Source organism: Lytechinus pictus, chromosome 14 (genome assembly GCF_037042905.1).
Source record: "Lytechinus pictus isolate F3 Inbred chromosome 14, Lp3.0, whole genome shotgun sequence".
Classification (NCBI taxonomy): domain Eukaryota; kingdom Metazoa; phylum Echinodermata; class Echinoidea; order Temnopleuroida; family Toxopneustidae; genus Lytechinus; species Lytechinus pictus.
Window position 1 is genome coordinate 21,865,386 of NC_087258.1, and position 22,775 is coordinate 21,888,160.

At 36.9% G+C, this 22,775-nt stretch overlaps 1 protein-coding gene across 1 annotated transcript; it reads right to left on the bottom strand.

The window, feature by feature from the left end:
- Nucleotides 1–809: 809 nt before the first annotated feature.
- On the bottom strand, nucleotides 810–21,749 carry LOC129276477 (polyunsaturated fatty acid 5-lipoxygenase-like). The gene is made up of 12 exons (XM_054912856.2): nucleotides 21,143–21,749; nucleotides 11,421–11,465; nucleotides 10,527–10,655; nucleotides 9,923–10,020; nucleotides 8,881–9,013; nucleotides 6,863–6,958; nucleotides 6,029–6,243; nucleotides 5,219–5,478; nucleotides 4,820–4,920; nucleotides 4,545–4,718; nucleotides 3,124–3,287; nucleotides 810–1,986 (listed from the first exon to the last, which is right to left on the bottom strand). The coding sequence occupies exons 1-12, from the start codon at nucleotides 21,629–21,631 to the stop codon at nucleotides 1,872–1,874; spliced, it is 2,019 nt and encodes a 672-aa protein (XP_054768831.2). The 5' UTR covers nucleotides 21,632–21,749; the 3' UTR covers nucleotides 810–1,871.
- Nucleotides 21,750–22,775: the final 1,026 nt, after the last annotated feature.

Genomic DNA, 22,775 nt, shown 5'->3' on the forward strand with positions numbered 1-22,775 from the left:
GAAGAAATTGTTAAAGAAAACAACCTGCATGAAGCTACTAGGCCAGACGGAATCTCTGCTGCACTTCTTAATGAGACTACTCATCAGATCTTACCTGCCATAAGTTTGCTTTTCCTGGCCTCCTTTTATCATGTTTATGCGGTGAAATTTCAAGAAAGTCTAAGTCGTTCCCAACCATATATGAAAGGGTTGTCAACTCTAACAAACTACGCACCAATTCAAACACTGTGCTTTGTTCTTGCCAATCCCATCATCTTGTCAGACTAACGCTTAGGAAGCAAAGAATATATTTCTAGTATTTTTCCTTGAATATAAATCATATTAGGATAGATTTGAATGCTTAGTGATAGCAGCATATTAATTTGAAAAACTGAAATGTTTTCACTGCAGTCAATGTGATAAAAATCAAAATTTCTTGACATTTTCCATATAAGGTTACTTATTTGCATAATATGCAAATGAGGCAGATTAGCTAGCTTTCTTAAATAAAGACATTGAACTTATTTATTCATCATGAACTTTTGTTCAAAATTACTTGCTGTGGACATTTAATTTAAGTAATCTTTGGAATAATTTCCTCATTTTCTATTTATTTTTAAATGGCTAATTTGCATAATATGCAAATTAATTTTCAGGCATTGTGATGAATTATCATGCTTAGTGATATAGTAGCATATTAATGTCAACATTAATGAAATGTTTTCAAGCAGTCTATATGAGAAAAATCACAATATTTTGACATTTTTTCCATATAAGGATGCTTATTTGCATAATATGTAAATGAGGTAGAAATTTTTGCACTTTTGATTAAAAACATTGAATTCAGTTATTTATCATGAATTTCCATTCAAATTAAATTGTTTTGGACATTTAATTTGTAATCTTTGGACTATTACCCTTCTTTTTCTAATTTTTCATGGCTAATTTGCATAATATGCAAATTTCATAAATTTCTACTACTTGGATTTCTTGGGACTTTTAGTATGTTGTTAAGGGGACCTTCCTGGAAAGCATTTCAGTGGAATATCTCGTGTTGCAATTAGTGGTGGGTTACCCCCCTATTCTGGCTAGATTGACTGGACTAATATGTTTCTTTGATTTTTCTCTTTGATATGGATTCAGCTGGTTTCAAGGGTTTCATTCTCCTTTAAATACCTGTTACCTATAAGAATGACATGCCAAATAGAGAGCCATTTTGGCTTTCATTTGCTATATATTGTCTTAAGTACATGCATATGATTTACATTATATCTTTATGTTTCTTGTCTTATTAATCCACCAACCAACCATTCAATTAATCAACCAAACAAAATAACATACTCATCAATCGATCAATTAATAAGATAAGATAGATAATATAAGATGGATAAGATTTTGGCTTTCATTTGCTATATATTGTCTTAAGTACATGCATATGATTTACATTATATCTTTATGTTTCTTGTCTTATCAATCCACCAACCAACCATTCAATTAATCAACCAAACAAAATAACATACTCATCAATCGATCAATCAATAAGATAAGATTATAAGATAAGATAAGATAGATAAGATAAGAAAGATAAGATTGATTTTATTTATACACGGTTAAAAAGCCCAAACAGTATCAATCAACCAATCAATCAATTAGTCAATCAATCATTGGTCTTTTCATCCATCAATCGATCGATCTGTTCATTTATTCCTAGCTTCATTCCTTCCTTCCTTCATTCATCCCTTTATTTACTCATTCATTTATTCATTCATTCATTCAATCATCCATCTATCCATTCAGTCATTAAGTCAACCTATCATGATGCCATCATCAAATTCAATTTCAATTTTAACTAAAGGTAAACGGTCACTACTCTAAGACTGAGTGTCGAAGATCTAGATCGTGATAGAGTTTGGCACTTCTCTTGGATGCAGCCAGAGATACTTCTCTTCTCTCTCCTCATTCCGTTGGTCAATGATGTCGCTAATGCGTTTGAGTTGAGCTCGGAATCTGTAAATGCAGATGGAGGGGTCATGAACAGAATTAATATATTCATTAGGCTATGCATAGGTTTACTCTCCCGATTACTTAAAACATTATTTGTCCAAACTTTGAAAGGTGTAAGATCTTATAAAGGTGCAATCAGTTAAACAGAAAGTTGTCTTCGTATGTACGTGTATAGAAAAAAACCCACAAACATAGGCCTATAGAAGTAAAAATGAAAATGGTGGTAACAATTAATGGTCTCACGTTGAAGACTTAGTGACCAATCCAAACAATTCGTGTTTTATATTTCCTTTGCCTTTCCTATTAATAATATTCTAATCATCATCATAAAAATGATCATCATTATCATCACCACAATTACCATCGTCATCATTGATATCATAATAATAGGGTCCTACTTGTTGCCATTCTTGGATACATATAACCTTGAAAACTTATTTTTAGTAATTACCATTGCCAACAGCATATAGCATTAGCATCATTTCAAATTACAAATGCCAATGCAATAAGCCTGTTCACGGTTGTAAACTGCGCACGAGCAGAAAAGGGTCATTGGAGACAACCATGAAGGTGGCTTTCAAATTCACTGACATAGGCATTTGTGATTTGATGATTATTCATGTATTCCTTTCAAAATATTCATCACATCCAAGCTGAAGAGTAATAAATAGAGCCTTCATAATCACTGGTATTTGACAGTAGCCTAAACAATAGTCAAATGTGCCAAAGGCAGACAATAAAACAGATTTCCAAACTTTATCCCTGATGTACTATTCTAGTCACCTGGTCTATACAATGCCTTTTGTTCTTAGAATTTGAATACTCTACCGGTAAAGCTTACGCAACATCTACATTTGAAATTGATAGTGCTTATCCTAATGAAAAATCACAAAGGTCATTGGAGAAAAGTTGATCATGAGCTAACCGTGAACTGGCTTATAGAGTAGGGGCGGTATTTAGATGGGGATCGGAAGTAAATTAAAATGTGGCAATTGAGGTATACAACCTAGAACTCTATTAACGTTCTTTCCTCTTCAATTTACTCCCCCCCCCCCCTTCCTTTCACTACTCGAAAATCATGTGGCAGGGGTCGCCCTAGTAGCACGCGCAGCCACGACAAAATGTAAAGATTGACCCTACTTTTTCAATGCCTTTTGGTATGCTGGGCCATGCATGTACTGGACCTCGAAGTCTGCGAGTGGCTTGCTTCCTCGGGTACTCAACAGCCTCATGAACGCCATAATGTCCAAAGTCTGTTTCTTGTTGGGTAACTGCTCAACAATGTCAGCTTCAGAGCGAGGAGTCTTCAAAAAGAAAAGTTTGAAAACAGAAAGTAACCACCTGTAGAGTGTTTCAGCAACATTTTCATGTGACAAGCTGTTATATATCTCAGACAGCTTTTCTGGATTTTGATTGGCTGAGATTCGAAGCACCAGTTCCTATGGTTACTGTCGGATAAAACGTCTAACAGGTCCTTTCATGAAACGCCTCCCCGTATTCTGAACTCGGGTTCAATTGAAGCTCTGGCCTAAAGATGTGGTTTAACCATGGACCTACATGGTTTAACTATGGACAGCCAATTTGGCCGGGGGGGGGGGACCACTTACATTGACGAGTGGATACCATGCGCGACCAAAAAAACACGTAAAAAGGATGTCTTTTTCAAGATAGGGCACGTTAAGATAAGGGTGTCAAAAACAGAAAAATAATGAAAAAAGGGTATCTATTTCGCTAGGAAAGCTACGTGTTTAGGCTCAAATTTGCGGGGATAATAAAACAAAATTAAAATGTTGTATAAAGGATGTCCTTTTTACCCCAACACTACGTGTTTAGAGACCCGATTTGCGTGAGGTGAGGAAGGTGGGGCCGTACTAAACCAAATGGTGTGTGAATTAGGTAAAAACCGACGACCGACGGACCCGTGACACAACAATAGAATATCGCTGTATACTTGTTTAGGGGTTCATTTCAGGGAATACTTGCCAAGCGTATAGTTTTGTTTCCAATACTTGTTAAGGGTAGGGTTTCAGACGCCAATACTTGTTAAGGGGTGCATTTTCAGAACATGGAAAATACGTATTTAGGGTGCTTTCCGAGACCCCGTGGTCGCGCATGGTATCCACTCGTCAATGGAAGTGGCCCCCCGGGCAATTTGGCCATAAATACCCCACAATAGATATTGAATTTATCGGTTTATTTCACACTTAACGTGCTTTAAACCATTCGAAACTATCCGGGAAGAATACACAAGTTATCGTCACCATTAAAAGATTGAGATTGAGCACAGTAAGCATAAGACGTAAACATAAAAAAAAATATACAATGAAACACAATTTTTCATTTTTTGCTTCCCATATTAATAGCACAGAGGTAATACGGGACATTAGGACTATAATGATCAATGCCATTGCTGCAATAATATAATTTAGAGAATTTCCTTTATGCCACTCAAACTTTTTACTCATTTATAATTCTTTCAGGTAAAAATTTCGTATATTTATTTTTAAAGTATCCTTTTGGAACAAATTTTTTAAACGAAGTAGATCCTTGGTGTATCATACCTTATCTTCTGGCGGTGATCCACTCATCCAGATAGGGTAGGCGGGCGGGAAACCATAGTTATTATACTGGCCAAAGTTTGATGCGGCATGTCCAGCGCTGTAGATGAAAATGAAGTCTGTTACCACGGTGGCAATTTCTTCAGCTGTTTTGAACTCGCCATCATTAGGAAGACCCTGCAAAAGTCAAAAAGGATAAATGTATTTATCGGAAAATATATGAAAAATATATGATTCATCTAAAACAGATTCTAAGCATAATTATCTCATCTAATTACCTTCATGTGACCAATGATCTCTCCCTCAAATCTTGGTTTGGTACCTATGAATCGGATCCATTCTTGTAATTCGGTATCGGCAGCTATCTTCCTAGGATGATCTACAAGAAGAATAGGCAAGAAAATGGAAAGAAAACATCACATAAAGGTTACACAGCAACAAAGTTTCACATTACGTATGTCTTCTTCTATACACACTTACATCAATAGGCCTATGCAATGCAAGACTAAAAAGGCCACCAATGGATAATATAGAGCTCGGCATTAAGAATGACTAATCCTACCACTGAACAGAAAAGGGTATTCTTCTAAAGCTGCTTTCCAACAATGCTGTGAGAACCATCGTCCTATATTCTTCCAAACAGTGGACATGATCAATTATATTTGTGTTTATTTTACCGTAATAATGGTCTACGACTTCCTTGACGTAGTCTGATATTGCTTCACGCAGGAGCAAGGCATCATCACGGTAGTGGTAGTTAGGTAACACTTCAGGGTCAGAGACACCGCGCACGAGAAGGTCAGTCTCGAGGGAGCCCTCTACGTCCAGTCGCCATGTAGCGTATGTACGTTTAATGATTTCCGCCATTCCCGTGGCGCCGATTATCATATTTTCGTCAGTGAAGTTGCCCTTTCCAAGCAGAGGAGCCATTCCTTTGCTGAAAAAGTAAGGAATTCATTAAAATAGAAAAAAAAATGTGTCCAGTTTTGGGGAATTAATATTCTTTAGTTCCAACACAGCATCAATAGTAGATGAAAACAGTTGTACCTTGTCTTTTTTTAAATTCAGGTCTAGTCCCCATTGCAAATTTGCTCCTTGAAAAAGGGTTTCCCTATGTGTATTTTTCTTGTTTCTGTATCTTCTTTAACTCTTGTTTTTTCGGGCGTTTTTGTCTTCATCATTTTTTTCAAATCTTCAGTTCCGTGCGTTTTGCTATATTACAAATTATCATCATCATCAGCAGCAGCAACAACGATAAAATCATCATCATTGTCATCATAATTACCATTATAAACGAAAAATACCAACTTCATTAGCATTTTGGTGTTCATTATATTAGTTCTTGCCTACAATTTACTTCAGTTCCACCGGCAAAACGGACTCCAGACCGATGAAAGCTATTACGTTATCACCAATGACTTACCATCGGTCGGATTGAAATCGGTTTCGTTGGTGTGGCAAGAGCACAAGGATCTTATATAGCTTACTTGTTGATGGCGACTAGATACATGAAGTGGGGAGCGAGAAGACGAAAGATGGGATGCGATGGAGAGAGAGAACGATGCGTTGCTATGACGACGATTTCACCGATCAGATGGGTAAAGCCAAGATGGGTGCCCGACTCGTGGATGGCCGCATCGGCCAGGTTGAAGAAGCACTTCGCCAAGAGCCAGGTATACTCCGGGTCGGTCGGGTAAAACACCTGTAATAATGAAGCGTTGTGCTACCGTTACACCGGTGAAACGGACTCCAAACCGATCAAATCTATTACGTTATTACCAATGATAGGCCAAGTGCCGTGGCCGAGTGGTCTAAGGCAGGCGCCTGACTATGCGTGGAAAGTCCGGGGTTCGATCCCCGGCCGCGGCACCTATGCCCGTTAGCAAGGCATTTAATCAGCAACGCTCTTTTATCCTGCATTCAAATAAATGAAAAATGCTATAGGCCTACGCATTCTAGGTAACTAGGTGTGCACTTGTGGCCGAGTGGTCTAAGGCGCCTGACTATATGCGTGGAAAGTCTGGGGTTCGATCCCCGGTCGCGGCACCTATGCCCGTGATCATCATCATCATCATCACCATAATCTATACCTGGCTTAACCTGAGACCGTTTACCAAGAGGTGGAGACAACAATACGTAAATTAATGTGATAGATGATCTAAGAGTCAATTAATGTATAGGTACACAATTTCGTCAAAATTTGTAATTGTAGAATGGGGTTTTATTTTGACCCCCCCCCCCTCTCTCCTCGTCCTCCCCCTCTCATTGTGTATGGTCATGCATGCATCTATATGCTGTAATTGTCGTCTCAATTAACCTACCGGATTATTCGGTGCGGGGACTTGATTGAGTTGAATAGCAACCGGCATCAGATACTTGGCGTTGTTGACGAAGAAAAGACAAAGGGGCGCACAAATCTAGTATAAAAAAAAAAGTTTCAACATCGTAAAATTTCCTTTGTTTCTGTTTTCTAGAAGCAACTATTCACCAGATTAAAAAGGAGACATTTGATTCATAATATCTTCTTTCAATAATAGTCTGTATTAGTAAGTCTTAGTATGCGGATTTTTATAGGGTTAAAACATGGCCAAAAGATATTAAACTTCACTATTGACGATGCAGACACCTTTTTCGATGTTTATTCTTTCATCTATCCAATTTATTCCTCTAGCTTTTTTTCTCATTCTTCTTCCCCCTTCTTACTACTATTTTGAGAAAAAATATCACATCGGTCGCCCCCTATCCGGTTTGTAGTGCCGTCCCTGTTTCAAATTAATCAAAAATCCAATGGCACTAATCCGGGGCCGCCAAACGGATTTCAAAGTGGGGGGCTGAGCCAAAAGTGTGTGTGTGGGGGGGGGGGGCTGACCATGCAAAAAAAATCACAATCGTTTGGTAATTTTTATGTTTTTGTACATGGTTTTAGAAAAAGTGGGGGCGGGGAAGGGGGGGGGGGCTCCCCGCTTCCGTGGCCCCTGCAGTAATAATGGTCCGGCTTTCTTTTTGTTACTATTGGATTCACGTTACTAGATATTTTTTATTATGTATTGCATATCTTCTCACACATCATAATGGAATACACGCTCAAAACGGGTCTTATATTAAAGAAAACGTTCATCCAGATTTCCGGGCGAATGTATCATTCTCTTATTTTGACGGATTTATGGTAAAAAAAAGAGTGAAAGAAAAAACTATCCGTGGACATTAAATTATGTTCTTCACGTATTATTTGATAATCGAATTTCCTACCCAGTAATATTATAGAGCCTTCAAAACGAACATTAATCTAAACCATACAGGCCTACAATGAAAGGGATAAGCCTACGGGACAATTGAATGAGTATAGACCAGTTCGTAGTTACTTCTGGGACAATTTTGGTTAAATGACCTTTCATTTTTCTTTCATTAAGATAGGTAGATTTCAAAGCAAGATATTACGTATGCATGCCTTACATAGCGGGATGAAGAAATTGAATAGACCAGGTGACTAGAATAGCACATCAATGAACACTCTATGAAGTTATTTGTTGCATTTCTACTTTGAATGCATACTAGAGGATGTTGTGCAATGTACTTGGCAAACTGTGAAATATACCAGTCATTCGTTGACGCATTTTTTGTGGATGTGAATGAAAAACACAATTCAAAAGAATGTATGAATAATAAAGACATCGAATTTGGTGCTTATCTCATTGAATTTTAAACCACCATGTCACTTTAGTACAAATTACCTTCCTCTGATCATGCGCAGAATCTTCTGATCATGCGCAGAGTGGAACTACGAACTGGTGTACTGACGAATATTGTTTGTTGTTTCTCATTGACTAGTCTCAAATGGCCAGTCTTAAAATGAAACTTTGAGATGAAGTAACCTATAATCTTGTTTGAGAAGAAAAACTAAAATGTTTTTTTTTTTTTTTTTGGGGGGGGGGGGAGGGAAGTTCATTTTTTGTTACTTCGTAACGTAATTGTAGCAATGTGAATGCATTGAGCCGGGATTTGGTGTGTTATCTTTTAAATGGGCCTATATTACAAGACTACTCTACACAGAAAGTTGCAGTATTGGTTATGAACCTGGACAGATATGAATAGTTGAGGACTTGAGGTGGAGCTATTATTAATACCTCAGTCACATTTCCCCTACGGCCGACGTACGGCGAGTCGAAAACAGTCGTTTTAACATTTTTTTTTGTACCAGCCACATATGGGTGGTTTAAATAAAATTAGCTAAAACAGCTGTTTTCGACCTGCCGTACGGCGGCCGTAGGGGAAATGTGACTGAGGTATAAAAATGCCTGTTCGTTTGCCGATTTAAAAAAAAAAAGAATGTTATGGTTACTTTTCGGCCGTCTGTACATGGCAGGTCTTGGAGGAGCTTGTGATCGATAATGAATAATCGTTTCTTTGTTATCGCTTCCGGTATCGTTAGGCCTTCAAGAAGAGGCTCAACCTCTTTCTCATCCAATGCGAAACTAGGAAAGAAAAAAGCGGATCGTCAGACTTAATTAGAGTTATGTGCAGAAAGAAACAATATGCATTAACAATTTAAAAGTTCCATGACATTTGCTCTGGCGACAGTTGCTCCGATGGAAATATGCGCGTAAAGCTAAATATAAAATCTTACCTTCAAAAGACAATAAACCCAAATCCTATCTTTACGTTATTCTGAACTAAAGGCTCTATAACACCCCTGACTCTAACTCTGAGAAGTTAAGACCGGAGCAAATGACGCAATCTAAGGAGGAATATTGAATTCAATGGCATTAATGATGTATATTTGATTAGAAAAGGAGAATTGGAATGGCAAATTTTAGAAAACAACACATTGCTTGTCGTGTTTTCATCCAAATTAATTTTATTTTAATCATTGTCACTATATCCAGCATCAACTACGACAAAGAAATGTATGGGCTCATGCACAAGAATAATAGAGTTACTATTGTCCCCAAAAAATTGGGCCCATGAACATGCTTTGTAGAATCTGATGCTGGATTCGCACCCGATTGTCCTTTTTGCTAACACAAGACAAGACATTACGTTTATAATCATTGTATGATTGTTTAATTATCATTATTATAATTATCAGCATCATCAGAACTTCAGAAGTATGATTATTATTGTAATCATCCTTATCAAATATCATCATCATCGTCATCATCTTCATCATCATCACCACCACCACCATCATCATCACCATCATTATCATCATCATCACCATCATCATCACCATCATTATCATCATCACCATCATCATCTACATCATCACCATCATCATCATCATCACCATCATCATCACCATCATCATCACCATCATCATCATTATAATCATCATTATAATCATTTAATGTTATCCTTTTTTTTCAATTCGGAGCCTAACTTACTTGGATGGTATCTTGGTACAGAGTCTGATCACGGTCGGGTTGCACCCTGATAACCGCTGATTACCAAACTCTTTATCCGACTTCCAATTATCCATTATCTAGTATTCAAACACATTTCAACAGAACAAGAGGATCAGCATAGTTTCTTTTACCCATGAAATCGTGAGCATAATGCATAAACATTATTGTAAATAAAAACACTTGGCCGGCAACAGTTGTCTGTATAAAGTCCATTACTCCCAAGGTTCGTTATACCGACCTTTTCTTGGTCGTGACAACTTTTTATTTTTTTATTTTTATTTATTTTTTTTTTTTTTTGGGGGGGGGGGCAAACGCGGCCCAAGCACCCCCCTCCCCCATATATAAGCCACTGAGATTCATTATTGCCAAGGTCCGAAATTCCCCCAAAACGAAATAACGCTCATTATTCAGAGGGTTCGATAGTCAAAATATCAATAATGTATATTACTAAGAAAATAACTAATGAATAAGTGACATCTGAAATTATAACCAACTATTCATTTTTCGAAAATATGAAAATTGGAAATAAGGAGCTGTACTGAACAACAATGTAACAACTATATATTGAAAGTGAAAAACTAACGTGAGGCTTTGGGAAGTGGGGCGGTTTGTAGATCTCCTCCATATCCTGTAAGGATTCAAATCTTTCTGTTGTGAATCCGACAACTCGATTTTCCATTTTTAGCTTCATTCCAAGGGACTTGAGATCCCACTGAATGGGAAATAATAAGAAAAGTTAAACAAAAATGTTTGAAAGTTATAGAAACACATTTAAAAGAAAAGGATGCGACACGAAACTGTTTTCTACACCTTGTAGTAAAACTTGCAGAATGGATAAATTATAGAAGTTAATAAAAGAAACGCAGACAAGTACCTCGCTTAGTGGAGGTATAAAAATGTCCATAAATAACAATGAGTAAATTAAGACAGGCACGTTTAAAAAATTGTTGGGCATAAAAAACTACACTTCTTATAGGCCCTATTCTATTACTGCTACTATTACTACTACTACTACTACCACTACTACTACTCCGACTACTACTATTATATACTACTACTACTACTACTGCTACTACTACTATTACTACTACTAATACTACTACCACTAATACTCCTGCTATATACTACTACTACTACTAATACTAATACTCCTACTACTACTATTACTACTACTACTACTGCTACTACTACTATTACTACTACTAATACTACTACTACTACTACTGCTACTCCTACTATATACTACTACTACTACTACTACTACTACTACTACTACTACTACTACTACTACTCCTCCTCCTCCTACTACTACTACTACTACTACTACTACTCCTCCTCCTCCTACTACTAATATATACTACTACTACTACTACTACTACTACTACTAATGATAATGATAATAATAATAATAATAATGATAATAATAATAATGCTAATACCCGTTACCCAATGTTCATTGTATCGTAATTCATATTACCTGATGACTGATCGAAAACGTTTCATCTTTTGGAAGATTCTCAACCTGAAAAAAAAAATAGCATTAGTCAGAATACTCAAAGGGAGCTCAGGCCCCAAAATACAAATAAAAATTGAGCGATAAGTAAAATATTTACAACCCTAGCTCCAAACTGCTTGATGAAAACCATAAACACATTGGCCTGAGGTTCACAAAGGTGGTTTCTGAAAACCCACGGTTGAATCCATGGTTTATGCAGATTTCCTGTATAAATTACGCTTTATTTAGCGCGTATCGGGCACGTGTATAAAAACTTGTCCAATGCTGATGCGCGCTTTTGTCACAGTGCGCCAAATTGACGCCTGTTCCCATGGTTAGATACGCTATTTTATTCATGAGTCCACTGTTTGAAGAGTGGACTCATGAATAAAATAGCGTGGATAACCTTAACCACGGCAAAAGTTAAACATGAAAATCACTTCCCGCCAACACTGTAAAAAAAATATTGGGTATAATTTTTACCACCACGGAGGTAATTATAATATTATGAGTCCAACCAATTTGGGGCAGTATTTTATCCAATGCGGGAAGCATATTGTCCAGTAAGGTTAAAAAAATAAGCAACAATTACTTTAGACTGGGCAAACTTTTCATCACACTGGATAAATAAAAATGCCCAAAAGAAATGCCCAATGTTGGTTGGACACATAATTACCCTCATGGAGCACTTTTACCCAATATTTTTTTTGGAGCGAATAAGAATTCGATATTCTTTTGTTTGGCCTCCTAAAAAGGGAAGGGGAGGGGATGGAGATTAAAAAGTGGAAAGTTATCTTCATGATTAAAAAAAAACTTTTTATTTGATTCATGGGTGAGTCAGGGAAGTTCACCCTCCCTGTTTTTAAATGCAAGCAGAGAAATAAGAAAACAAATATTGTTGAAGATTTGACGAAAATCCATCGAACAGAGGGACGTGGGTTCGAATCCCAGCCATGGTGTGTTTTCCTTCAGCAAAAAATTTACACACATTGTGCTGCACTCGATCCAGGTGAGGTGAATGGGCACCCGGTATGATTTATTCCTTGAATGCTTTATATTAGCGCCTATACGGCGGCTCAGCTACAGCCGGGGTAATGATACCAAGTATCGCAGTAGAGTTTTATGCAATTATAGTAGCTGCGCTATGCAAACTGAACGTATTATTATAAGAGTATGAATTTCGATTTTTTAACTTTTCCCAAATAATATAGGCCTATCGTGAAATTTAATTCAGTGTTTATATTTAATGGAACATAAAAAATAAAAATATATTTATCACAGAATGGGATATGACATGTGTCTGATGGTAGATATACTGCACAAATAGGCTCACCTTTTTTTTTTCCAGAAAAGGACATCTTGGGGAATTTATATCACACGACATACGGAGGAGGCGCTCGTCTGTGACGTAACAAAATAAAAACCTTACAAATTCATGACCATCCTTTTCTTTAAGGGACTTCAACAAACCATCACTATATTTTCCTCTATTTTTCTGCTGTTAGTAAAACAAACTTATTGTTAGGGTGAACTTTCCCTTTAAGACAACGCAACAGTAGACATGGTAAATGCAAAGGATATTTTCATTTTAATACTAGTATGTCAAGGGTGGATAGGTAAATTGAAAAATTCGGAACCCCTGTAAACCTGTATTGGGCCTCTTAGCATGCATGGTCCCATGAACACAATGAAGAGAAATAGAAATCTTTCTCTAAAATCACTGACCTTAAAGGGATGGTCCGGGCTGAAAGTATTTATAGCTTAATAAATAGAGTAGAATTCATTGAGCAAAATGCCGAAAATTTCATCGAAATCGGACAACAAATAACAAAGTTATTGAATTTTAAAGTTCAGCAATATTTTGTGAAAACGGTCGTCATGAATATTCATTAGGTGGTCTGATGATGTCACACCTCCACTTGTTCTTTTGTATTTTATTATATGAAATTAGGTTTATTCAAATTTTTTCCTCCAAGAACTAGAAAAATTGGATTGAAAACTGATTTAGTGCATTAGATATTTATTGCTGCAACTTATTTTATTATAAGGGAGACATATTATTCACACAAGTATGAAATAATGAAAAAATTATGATTTTATGTAATAACATAACAAAACGGAAAGTGGGGATGTGACATCATCAGCCCACCTAATGAATATTCATGATGACTGTTTTCACAAAATATTGCTAAACTTCAAACTTCAATAACTTTATTATTTGTTATCCGATTTTGATGAAATTTTCGGCATTTTGCTCAGTGAATTCTACTCTATGTATTAAGATATAAATATTTTCAGCCCGGACCATCCCTTTAACTGAACTTGTAATCCAATGCTTTATTGTATTGAACATTGGTCCATTCAAATTTCGAGGTCCTATCGAATGCTTGAAAGAGAGTCGAGCGACAGACTTTAAAAAAGAAGCTTTGTTTGGTAGTCCCGACGGTGTTTAGAGAATAGGAAACCTTTCTCTAAAATCACTAACCTGAACCGTATTTTCGTTTTAGGTGAACTTGTGGTCCGATGCTTTGCACAATTGAACATTCGCCTATTCAAATGACGTAGGTCCCTTTTTCAAAATTGAATACTTAGGCGCCTGAAGCAACAAGTCCCGGTCTCTTACCAGTCGGTATGACATTAAAATGACACTTTTTGAAAATATTTCTTGCTCTGCTTGATATATTTGGCAATATTATTCGATCCTCTTATTAATCGGTACTGATTAAGAGCATTTGAAAGATCTATAAGTGTGTCCAAAGGTCTTTCACCCCTGTTCAGGTTATTGGAATTTTCAAGAAAGATGATGACTCGAAAATCCAACAAAGGAAAAGGTGAAAATTTACCAGAAAATTCGAAAGAATATTCAGGGTGTGCTTTCTTCAGATCCCTTCAGAGAGTACATGTGGAGCGTGGCCCAGTGGATTAGTCTCCGGACTTTGAAACAGAGGGTCGTGGGTTCGAGTCCCAGCCATGGCGTAATTTCCTTCGGCAAGAAATGTATCCACATCGTGCTGCACTCGACCCAGGTGAGATAAATGGGTACCGGGCAGGAATTTATTCCTTGAAATGCCAACGCGTTGTAAAAGGCTGCGAGGCTAAAGCCAGGGTAATCCAATAAAGCGCATAGGGACGCATTTGGCAGTGATAGATATGCGCTATATAAGCATGTTGGTATTATTATTATTATTATTATTTTACGGCACATTTCAGTTACCCATCTTCCCCATGAATTTCAGACCTTATGTAATAATCAAATAGTTCTCAGTGCAGGAGATCATGCCATGTCCGCCTGTAAACTTACTTTTAGCAGAGATATAAATACGTGTTTATTTTACCCATCTCCCCATAAATTTCAGACCTTATGTAATAGTTCTCAGTGCAGGAGATCATCCCATGTCCCCCTGTTAACTTACATTATATACACTTTTTTATAGAAGAGATATAAATACGTGTTTATTTTACCCATCTCCACAATGAATTTCAGACCTTATGTAATAGTTCTCAGTGCAGGAGATTATCCCATGTCCCCCTGTAAACTTACTTTTAGCAGAGATATAAATACGTGTTTATTTTACCCATCTCCCCATGAATTTCAGACCTTATGTAATAGTTCTCAGTGCAGGAGATCATCCTATGTCCCCCCTGTAAACTTACATTATATAGCACTTTTTATAGCAGAGATATAAATACGTGTTTATTTTAACCAATTCCACAATGAATTTCATAATCAAAAAGTTCTCAGTGCAGGAGATCATAACAATACCCATTAATTTATTACGCGCTTTACCCAAATGGCCCAAAGCGCTACCTAATTGATACAAAAACAAATACAGAATGACATACATATAAATTGAAGGCAGTTGTCTGGAACAAAAAAAAAAGGTGTTTAGGGACATCTTAGATGATTCAACTATTGGGGATTGTCTTAATGTGAGAGAGAGAGTTCGCTCCATTCCACTAGCGTACCTACGGGGGGGGGGAGGGGCAGAGGGGAAGTCTGCCCCCCCCTGACGAGCCACCACCCATGCAAGCCACCACCCATGCATGTATCCCTGCCCCCCTGACGAGCTTGAAAGACATTTTTGCCCCCCCCCCCCCCTGACGAAAATCCTGGAAAATCCTTGGTACGCCACTGCTCCATTCCATTGAGGATGCAACAGTGAAGGTTCCATCTCCGGTCAGTTTTCGTTTAGTTGGATGATGGTAATCTAAGTGGGTTTTCGGATGATCTAGTTCTTCTACCCGGGACATGAATTTCTACACGATCAGACAAATATTTTGGGGCTTGGTTATTGAGTGCTTTGTATGCCAAAAAAAGTAGCTTAAAATGATCCGTTGTCTGAGAGGGAGCCAGCGGGGGGGGGGGGGGCACTTCCATTGACGAGTGGATAACATGCGCGACCATGGGGTCTCGAAGAGCACCCTAAACAAGTATTTTCCATATTCTGAAGAAAAAAAACGATACCCTTGGCAAGTATTCCCTGAATTGAACCCCTACACAAGTACAGCGATATTTTAATTGTATGTCCGGACGATGGTTATCTTGGTGTTTAGTACGGCCCCACCTCCCACACCTCGCCCAATCGCCACGTAGTGTTGACTGTTGGGGCAAAAAGTGCATCCTTTATGAAGCATTTTAGGTTTTTTTTTTATACCCTCGCAAATTTTGACCCTAAACTAGCAAAATAAAGATACCCTTTTTTCATTATTTTAGTGTTTTTGACACCCTTATTACGTTTTGTACGTAACGCGCCCTATCTTGAAAAAGAAATATTTTTTACTGTTTTTTTTTTTGGTCGCGCGTGGTATCCACTCGTCAATATAAGTGCCCCCCCCCCCGGAGGAGCAAGTTTAAATTATGCAACTGGGGTTCGAGGGGGGGGGGTGCCAAGGTGTACTTCGAAACAAAACAGGCGCGGCCCAATTCTGGAGGCGCTGGAGACGAGTTAAGTGGGCCGCTGGTACTGAGGAAAGACCATTTAATACAGAAAACAAGACGATAAAGGAGTGTATGGCTTGGTTAGCAGTTGACTGATCAATAAATCTACGAATTCTAGTTATGTTCCTAAAAATATATCTGACAGTACAACAAACAGTAGAAATATGATCATTCATGGTCATATGTTTATCAAAATATACACCTTGGCTCTAACATTTTTCTAAAGGATTAATACTGAGATCATCAATATTAAGTTGAATGTGAGGCATTTTTTTTTCAAAAATTGATTGTGCGAGGAGGCAGCTATACTGTTCTCCACTATTTGGTGTCTAGTGTGCATCTCTGCCTTTTATCAAGGGCATTTTCAAGGTCTCCTGCAGGTTTAGGGTCAAAAGATATATATCTGCGTAGAGTTGATAACTAATAGCTTTATGTCTTGCTACGTCACCCACCGGAAGTGCATATACTGAATACCCTACAAGACCAATAACCCGTGCCCCTATAAACATACATTATATAGCAGAGATATGAATTTGTGTTTGATTTTATCCACCCCGCCCATGGATTTCAGACTTTATTTAAGTATGGAATAGTTTGCAGTGCTGTATATCATCCCATGTCCCCCTGTAAACTTACATTATATATGAATATGTGTTTAATTCAACGCCCCGTAAAGGAAAAATAAGAACCCTTTCCACACAAAAAATAGAATAAAATGCCCCTCTGATTTTCGCGTCCTGTTATTGTTATCCGGAGAAAATGATAATAGTTTTTGTATAGCGGTGGACCTTTTTACTGTCCAAAATGCAGATTTTAATATTGAACAAAATGAAAGTAATGCATTGCTGTCTAAGTATATGAAATGAGAAAAAAGTGAAGAGAAATAAAATATTCTTTGTAAAACAACTTTAATACCCGATCATGATAAGGCCGCCTTCAATTTCAAGCTAACCGCCCTCGATGGCGGTCTCCTGCGTTCGTTCATTCATGTTTTTATAATCAAAAGGTGAAGTTTAAGCTCACATCGTATTTTTTTTCATCATGTATTGTGACTGTATTTTTATTATGGATATTTTGTGTAAGCACATTTGATATTGATTTGAATTGAATTGAATTTATTTCCGTTAAAAACAAATGACAATACATATAAAATTATACATGTGAAATTGACAAATGAGAACGGGAGCGTGGCCCTACTCAGCAGGATCAGGATCAATCATGGTGCTGCCGGTCTGCCGAGGTGTCCTAGAATGGATTTAGATATTGTGTATTTTATTGTTTTAACGCAGTAATAAAAGCAAATAAGTAAACAAACAATGCATGTATGTTTCCTCATTGATTCCGCGAATAGATTTAGATTTCATTAATGTCTATGACAAGTTCAAGAGAGACGATGCCAGGATTGTATGAAGGGAAGGGGGGGGGGGGCAAGACAACATAAAGGCGACGACAATCGACGGTTTGATAAAAGGGAACCATAACTTTTGTTTTATACCGTTCTCTCTCCCCCTCTTCCCCTGTCTCTTTTTAATACTAAAAATAAAAATCATAAGCTTTCGGCCCTGTCCCAGTTGCACCGTCCCTACATAATCATACAAATAGTGGTATATTACACAATTATTAATCACGAAAAAAGATCGGAAACGTAATACAAAAAGTTCCTAGCCTTTAACCCTATCTCCCCCCCCCCCTTCCCACCCCAAATAGGCTGAATTTCGATTCTAAACTACCTCATTCTTCTTACATTGACTTGTGCAGCTAAAAGCAAATTCCCATTCCATTATTCAAATGCATAATTTTCAATGATTCATAACATTTCCCCTTCGGTTGTTTTCTTTGTATTTTTTGGGGTTGGTTCAATTATCCTGGCTTACAGATGATGAATGATGCTACGGAAGAGAGTGCATTCCACACAAAGGGGTAATCTAATGTGTGGTAAGTGGAAACTTCGGGTTCCCATTCGAACAGTTTCAGGGTAGAAACATCATAATTACTTTAAAAGTTAGTGAACCCCTTCACAAAGTGCACCTCTTCATGCAGAGTGGTGAAAGTAGACAACAATTACAATTACAACACTACAATGTTCGGCGAGCCCACATAAACTCAAACAAACTTTATTGAATTTCATAACCTAACTTCGCAATTAATCTAAAACATGGCAAAACTTGGAACACTTTATCGAAATTAATCTAAAACATGGCAGAACTTGGAACACTATATATTTTCATTCCCTGGTGGAGTTCTAACTTTTTAGCACTGTATATTTCAAAAGACTACGTTGTTTGTGTGGGGGTGGGTGTGTGTTAGGTGGGGTTGCATTAATTCAAACTCAAGTTATCTAAGTCCTACACAGGTTTCCAACTACTCAATTGGTGAACACGTTGAGCTTTTATAACAAGAGCTACATAAAATATAAAGAAGTTTTTTAGTTTGGTTTTGGTTTATTTTTCATATCTCATCAAATATCAAATACACTGTAACGTCCATCGAAAGACAGTAAATCATTGATAATACAATACATCACCATAATTCATAATAAATCAGACAAATGTTATACAATTGAACGTTTGGATTGGAGACAGATATATCAATAAGATGAGAATATGAAGGGCAAACTATTTAAAAAGCGGAGCTTGTAATTTATAGTTTCCCTATTAATAAAATTATAAGTAATTGTCAACTTGTTTTAATATCAATATGTTACAAGAAAAGAAAGAGTAAGAGAGAGAGAGAAAAAAATATATATTTCCTTTAAAAAACGAGAGAAAGGAGATAAAAAAAAAATAAACAAAACAAAGCAAAGGGAGGTGGACTGACAATAGTTAAGAGGAACACTAGGGAGCCGATGAATTGTCGTTTAGACATTTGTTTAAAATATAAATTTTCAATTTACGTCTAAAAGTATATATAGAATTGCAATCTTTGAAGTCGGTTAGTAGATCATTCCAAAATAATGGACCTGTGACAATAATTGTTTTGTGTGAAAAAGTTGTACGAGTACGTGGAAGATGATAATAATGACTTTGACGAGTAGGATAGCTATGAATCTCGTCATTCTTTCTAAATATAGAAGATACGGTAGTAGGTCATTCTTTTCTTGAGAGTTTAAACGTAAATATTCCAAGGTTAAATGCATAAAGATCATGGATTTGTAGAACATTACATGAATAAAAGAGTGGCATAGAATGAGCCCGGTAACTTGTATTATTGATAATTCTTATTAGTCTTTTTTTGGATAAATAAAATTTTATTTATATGAAGTTTTGAACTGTTCCCCCAAGAAAGGATACCGTAATTTAAATACGGCAAAATTAGAGTGGAGTATAAACATAACAAGACACGGGTGAGAAAAGATGACTTAAGTTTGCAGATGACACCAGTATTTCTGGATATAATTTTACTAATGTGATTAATGTGGGCTTTCCAAGTTAATTTACTGTCGATATATACGCCAAGAAATGTTGTCGTGTCAACCTTTACAAGATGTGTGTTGTTTAAAAATACAGGTCCGGGTAAATCAGCGATCGTATTACTGAATAAGATATAATTTGATTTATTGATATTTAGAGACAATTTATTGGAATGTATCCAGTTAAGAACCAAAAAATCAGTTCATGATTTAGTGTTTGTAAGAGAGTTTGAGGATTTTTGTAAGAGATAAATATATTAGAGTCATCTGCAAACAGAAGGAATGAAAGAATATTAGAACAATTTTGAAAGTCATTAATGTAAATGAGAAATAATAAAGGGCCTAGTAAAGACCCCTGTGGCACTCCGCATGTAATAAGTTTTTTATGAGATTCTTGATTGTTAATACATACAAACTGCTGACGGTTAGATAGATAACTTCTGAACCACTCCAAGGCCTTTCCACGTATTCCATAATGTGATAATTTGAAAATAAGAATGTCATGATTAATTGTATCAAAGGCCTTGGAGAAGTCCAGAAATAAACCAACAGTATGAGAAAAGGCGTCTATTGATGTAGCTATTTTATCTCTAAATATTAATAATGCATGGGTAGTTGAATGTTTCTTTCTAAAACCAAATTGAACCTTCGATAAAATATTATATTTATTTAGAAAATTAACAGTGCGGGAGTATATTAATTTTTCGAGAATTTTGGAAAAAGAACTTAAGAGCGAAATGGGACAATAATTTCCAATATCATGTATTACCTTTCTTATGTATCGGTATGACCTTTGATATTTTCATTTTTTCTGGTACTACCCCAGTTATTAAAGATAAGTTGAATAAATAAGTTAGCGGTTGTACTATTTCATTTATAGTCTTCTTCAAAAGAAAATTCGTAATATTATCATACCCAGAGCTTTTTTAAGTTTTCAAATCTTTAACAATGATCATAATTTCACGAGAAGTAATGGGAGTAAAAAATATAGATTGACCGTTCGGTTCTTTTAAAAACAATCGAAGTAAGGTAATGATGAAATTCTGCAAGCCATACATTAATCAAGGCGATTTTAATTTTAGAACGCATAAGTAAGGGACTTTTAGCAAATCAATGGAGGACATAACTGTATGGGCTAAGTGAAAAACAAATCTTAAAGAGGAAGCTTAGGAACAAAATCATAACAGCCCAAGAAGATGTAAATACAATCATTTAATAAAAATGGAAAAGACGCTATATAAAACATATGCATAATTATTGTTATTATTATCATTATTATTATTAACATTATACAGAATTCTTTAGATTTTTGCCCAAGCTTCTATAGTAATGAAAAGGGGACAAATCTTATCTCACCATGATCATACCCGTTGCCTTCATGAACTTCGGAGTATACATCGCCCGCTTCCTCTTGAGTTCCTCCTGTCTCTGGACGATGTTCTCGTCGTCCTGCGGAAGGACAGCATCGTGTTCATTGACCTTGATAGGGTAGCCATCCCGAACCCACCTATGGATAGGAAACATGTGAAGTCTCTGGGTCTTCTCGTTCAGAACTCTGACGAACTCACAGTACCACTCGTCATCGTGGAGCCCCACCTTGTCCCGGCGAAGCTCGAGGTAGGCAGGGTCCCCGAAGTCCTCGTTCTCGATCGCGACGGAGAAGCTGTCAAGCTGGCCAGACTCGAAGTCGTTCTTGGCCAGGTTGTCGAGCTTGATCTTGCGGGTCCGTTGTCCGTTCTCGTCGTGTAGGACGACGAAAACGTTGTCGTCCGTGCCCATGCCGATCCGTTCGCCCGTCTTCACGTAAACGACGATGTTCTTCTTCTTCGAAGGTTGGTTCCCCATGTTGGAATAACGAAGAAAGTTCAACAATACTTTATCGCAAGACGTCTGAAGTAGACTTAGATTGAACACCGTTCGAATTGTACTTGAATCAGTCGATATGCTTGCCAGGCGCTATTATGAGGGTTGCTGTCGAGCCGATTGCCCATTGCTCACACCTGACATGCCTGAGAGAGTTCTGGTATTAAAGGACAGTCCACCCCGACAAAAAGTTGATTTGAATAAAAAGAGAAAAATCCAACAATCATAACACTGAAAGTTTCATCAAAATCGGATGTAAAATAAGAAAGTTATGACAGTTAAAAGTTTCGCTTAATTTCACACAAAAATTATATGCACATCCTGGCCAGTATGCAAATGAGGGGACTGATGACATCACGCACTCACTATTTCTTTTGTATTTTATTATCTGAAATATGAAATATTCTGATTTTCTCACCCATGTCATTTGAAATTGAGCTTTATTCCTCCCTGAACTTGTGGAATTAACATTGTTTAACATTATGTAGTTCAGTCAAGTTTAACATTATTGTAAATTCTGTTTAAATTGAAATATTGAATAATTCAAACAATAAAAAACAAAAGAAATAGTGAGTGATGGACATCATATACTCTCGCATTAGCATATCACTGAGTTGTGTATATAACTGTTTTGAGAAAAATATGCGAAACTTTAAATGTCATAACTTTCTTATAATACATCCGATTTTGATGAAGTTTTCAGTGTTATGCTTGTTAGATTTTTCTCTATTTATTCAAATCAACATTTTTCTGGGGTGGACTTGACCTTTAAATGCTTTTTAGGAGCCAGTGGATCGAAGCGTTACGTGTGTTGATTTTCCTTGATCTTACCATTGCGTGCCACTATTGAGGATGAGCATAAATAATGATCAGCATATCCAAAAGAAATGTGGAATGCTGAAAGTATCATAGAGGTCTAGGCCTATTCAATTTTTTTAATAAAAGGCCTGTTATTTATGACAAGTTATTTTTGAGCGGGTAAGCTTAGTCAGTGTCGTGTGGTCCAGTGGTTAGAGCATTGGACTCATAATCGCAAGGTTGTGAGTTTGAATCCCAACTCTGCCATTGTCTCCACTTTGATAAAAAGGCCCAAGAGTGATATCTGTCGTCTATTACGTTAGCCACT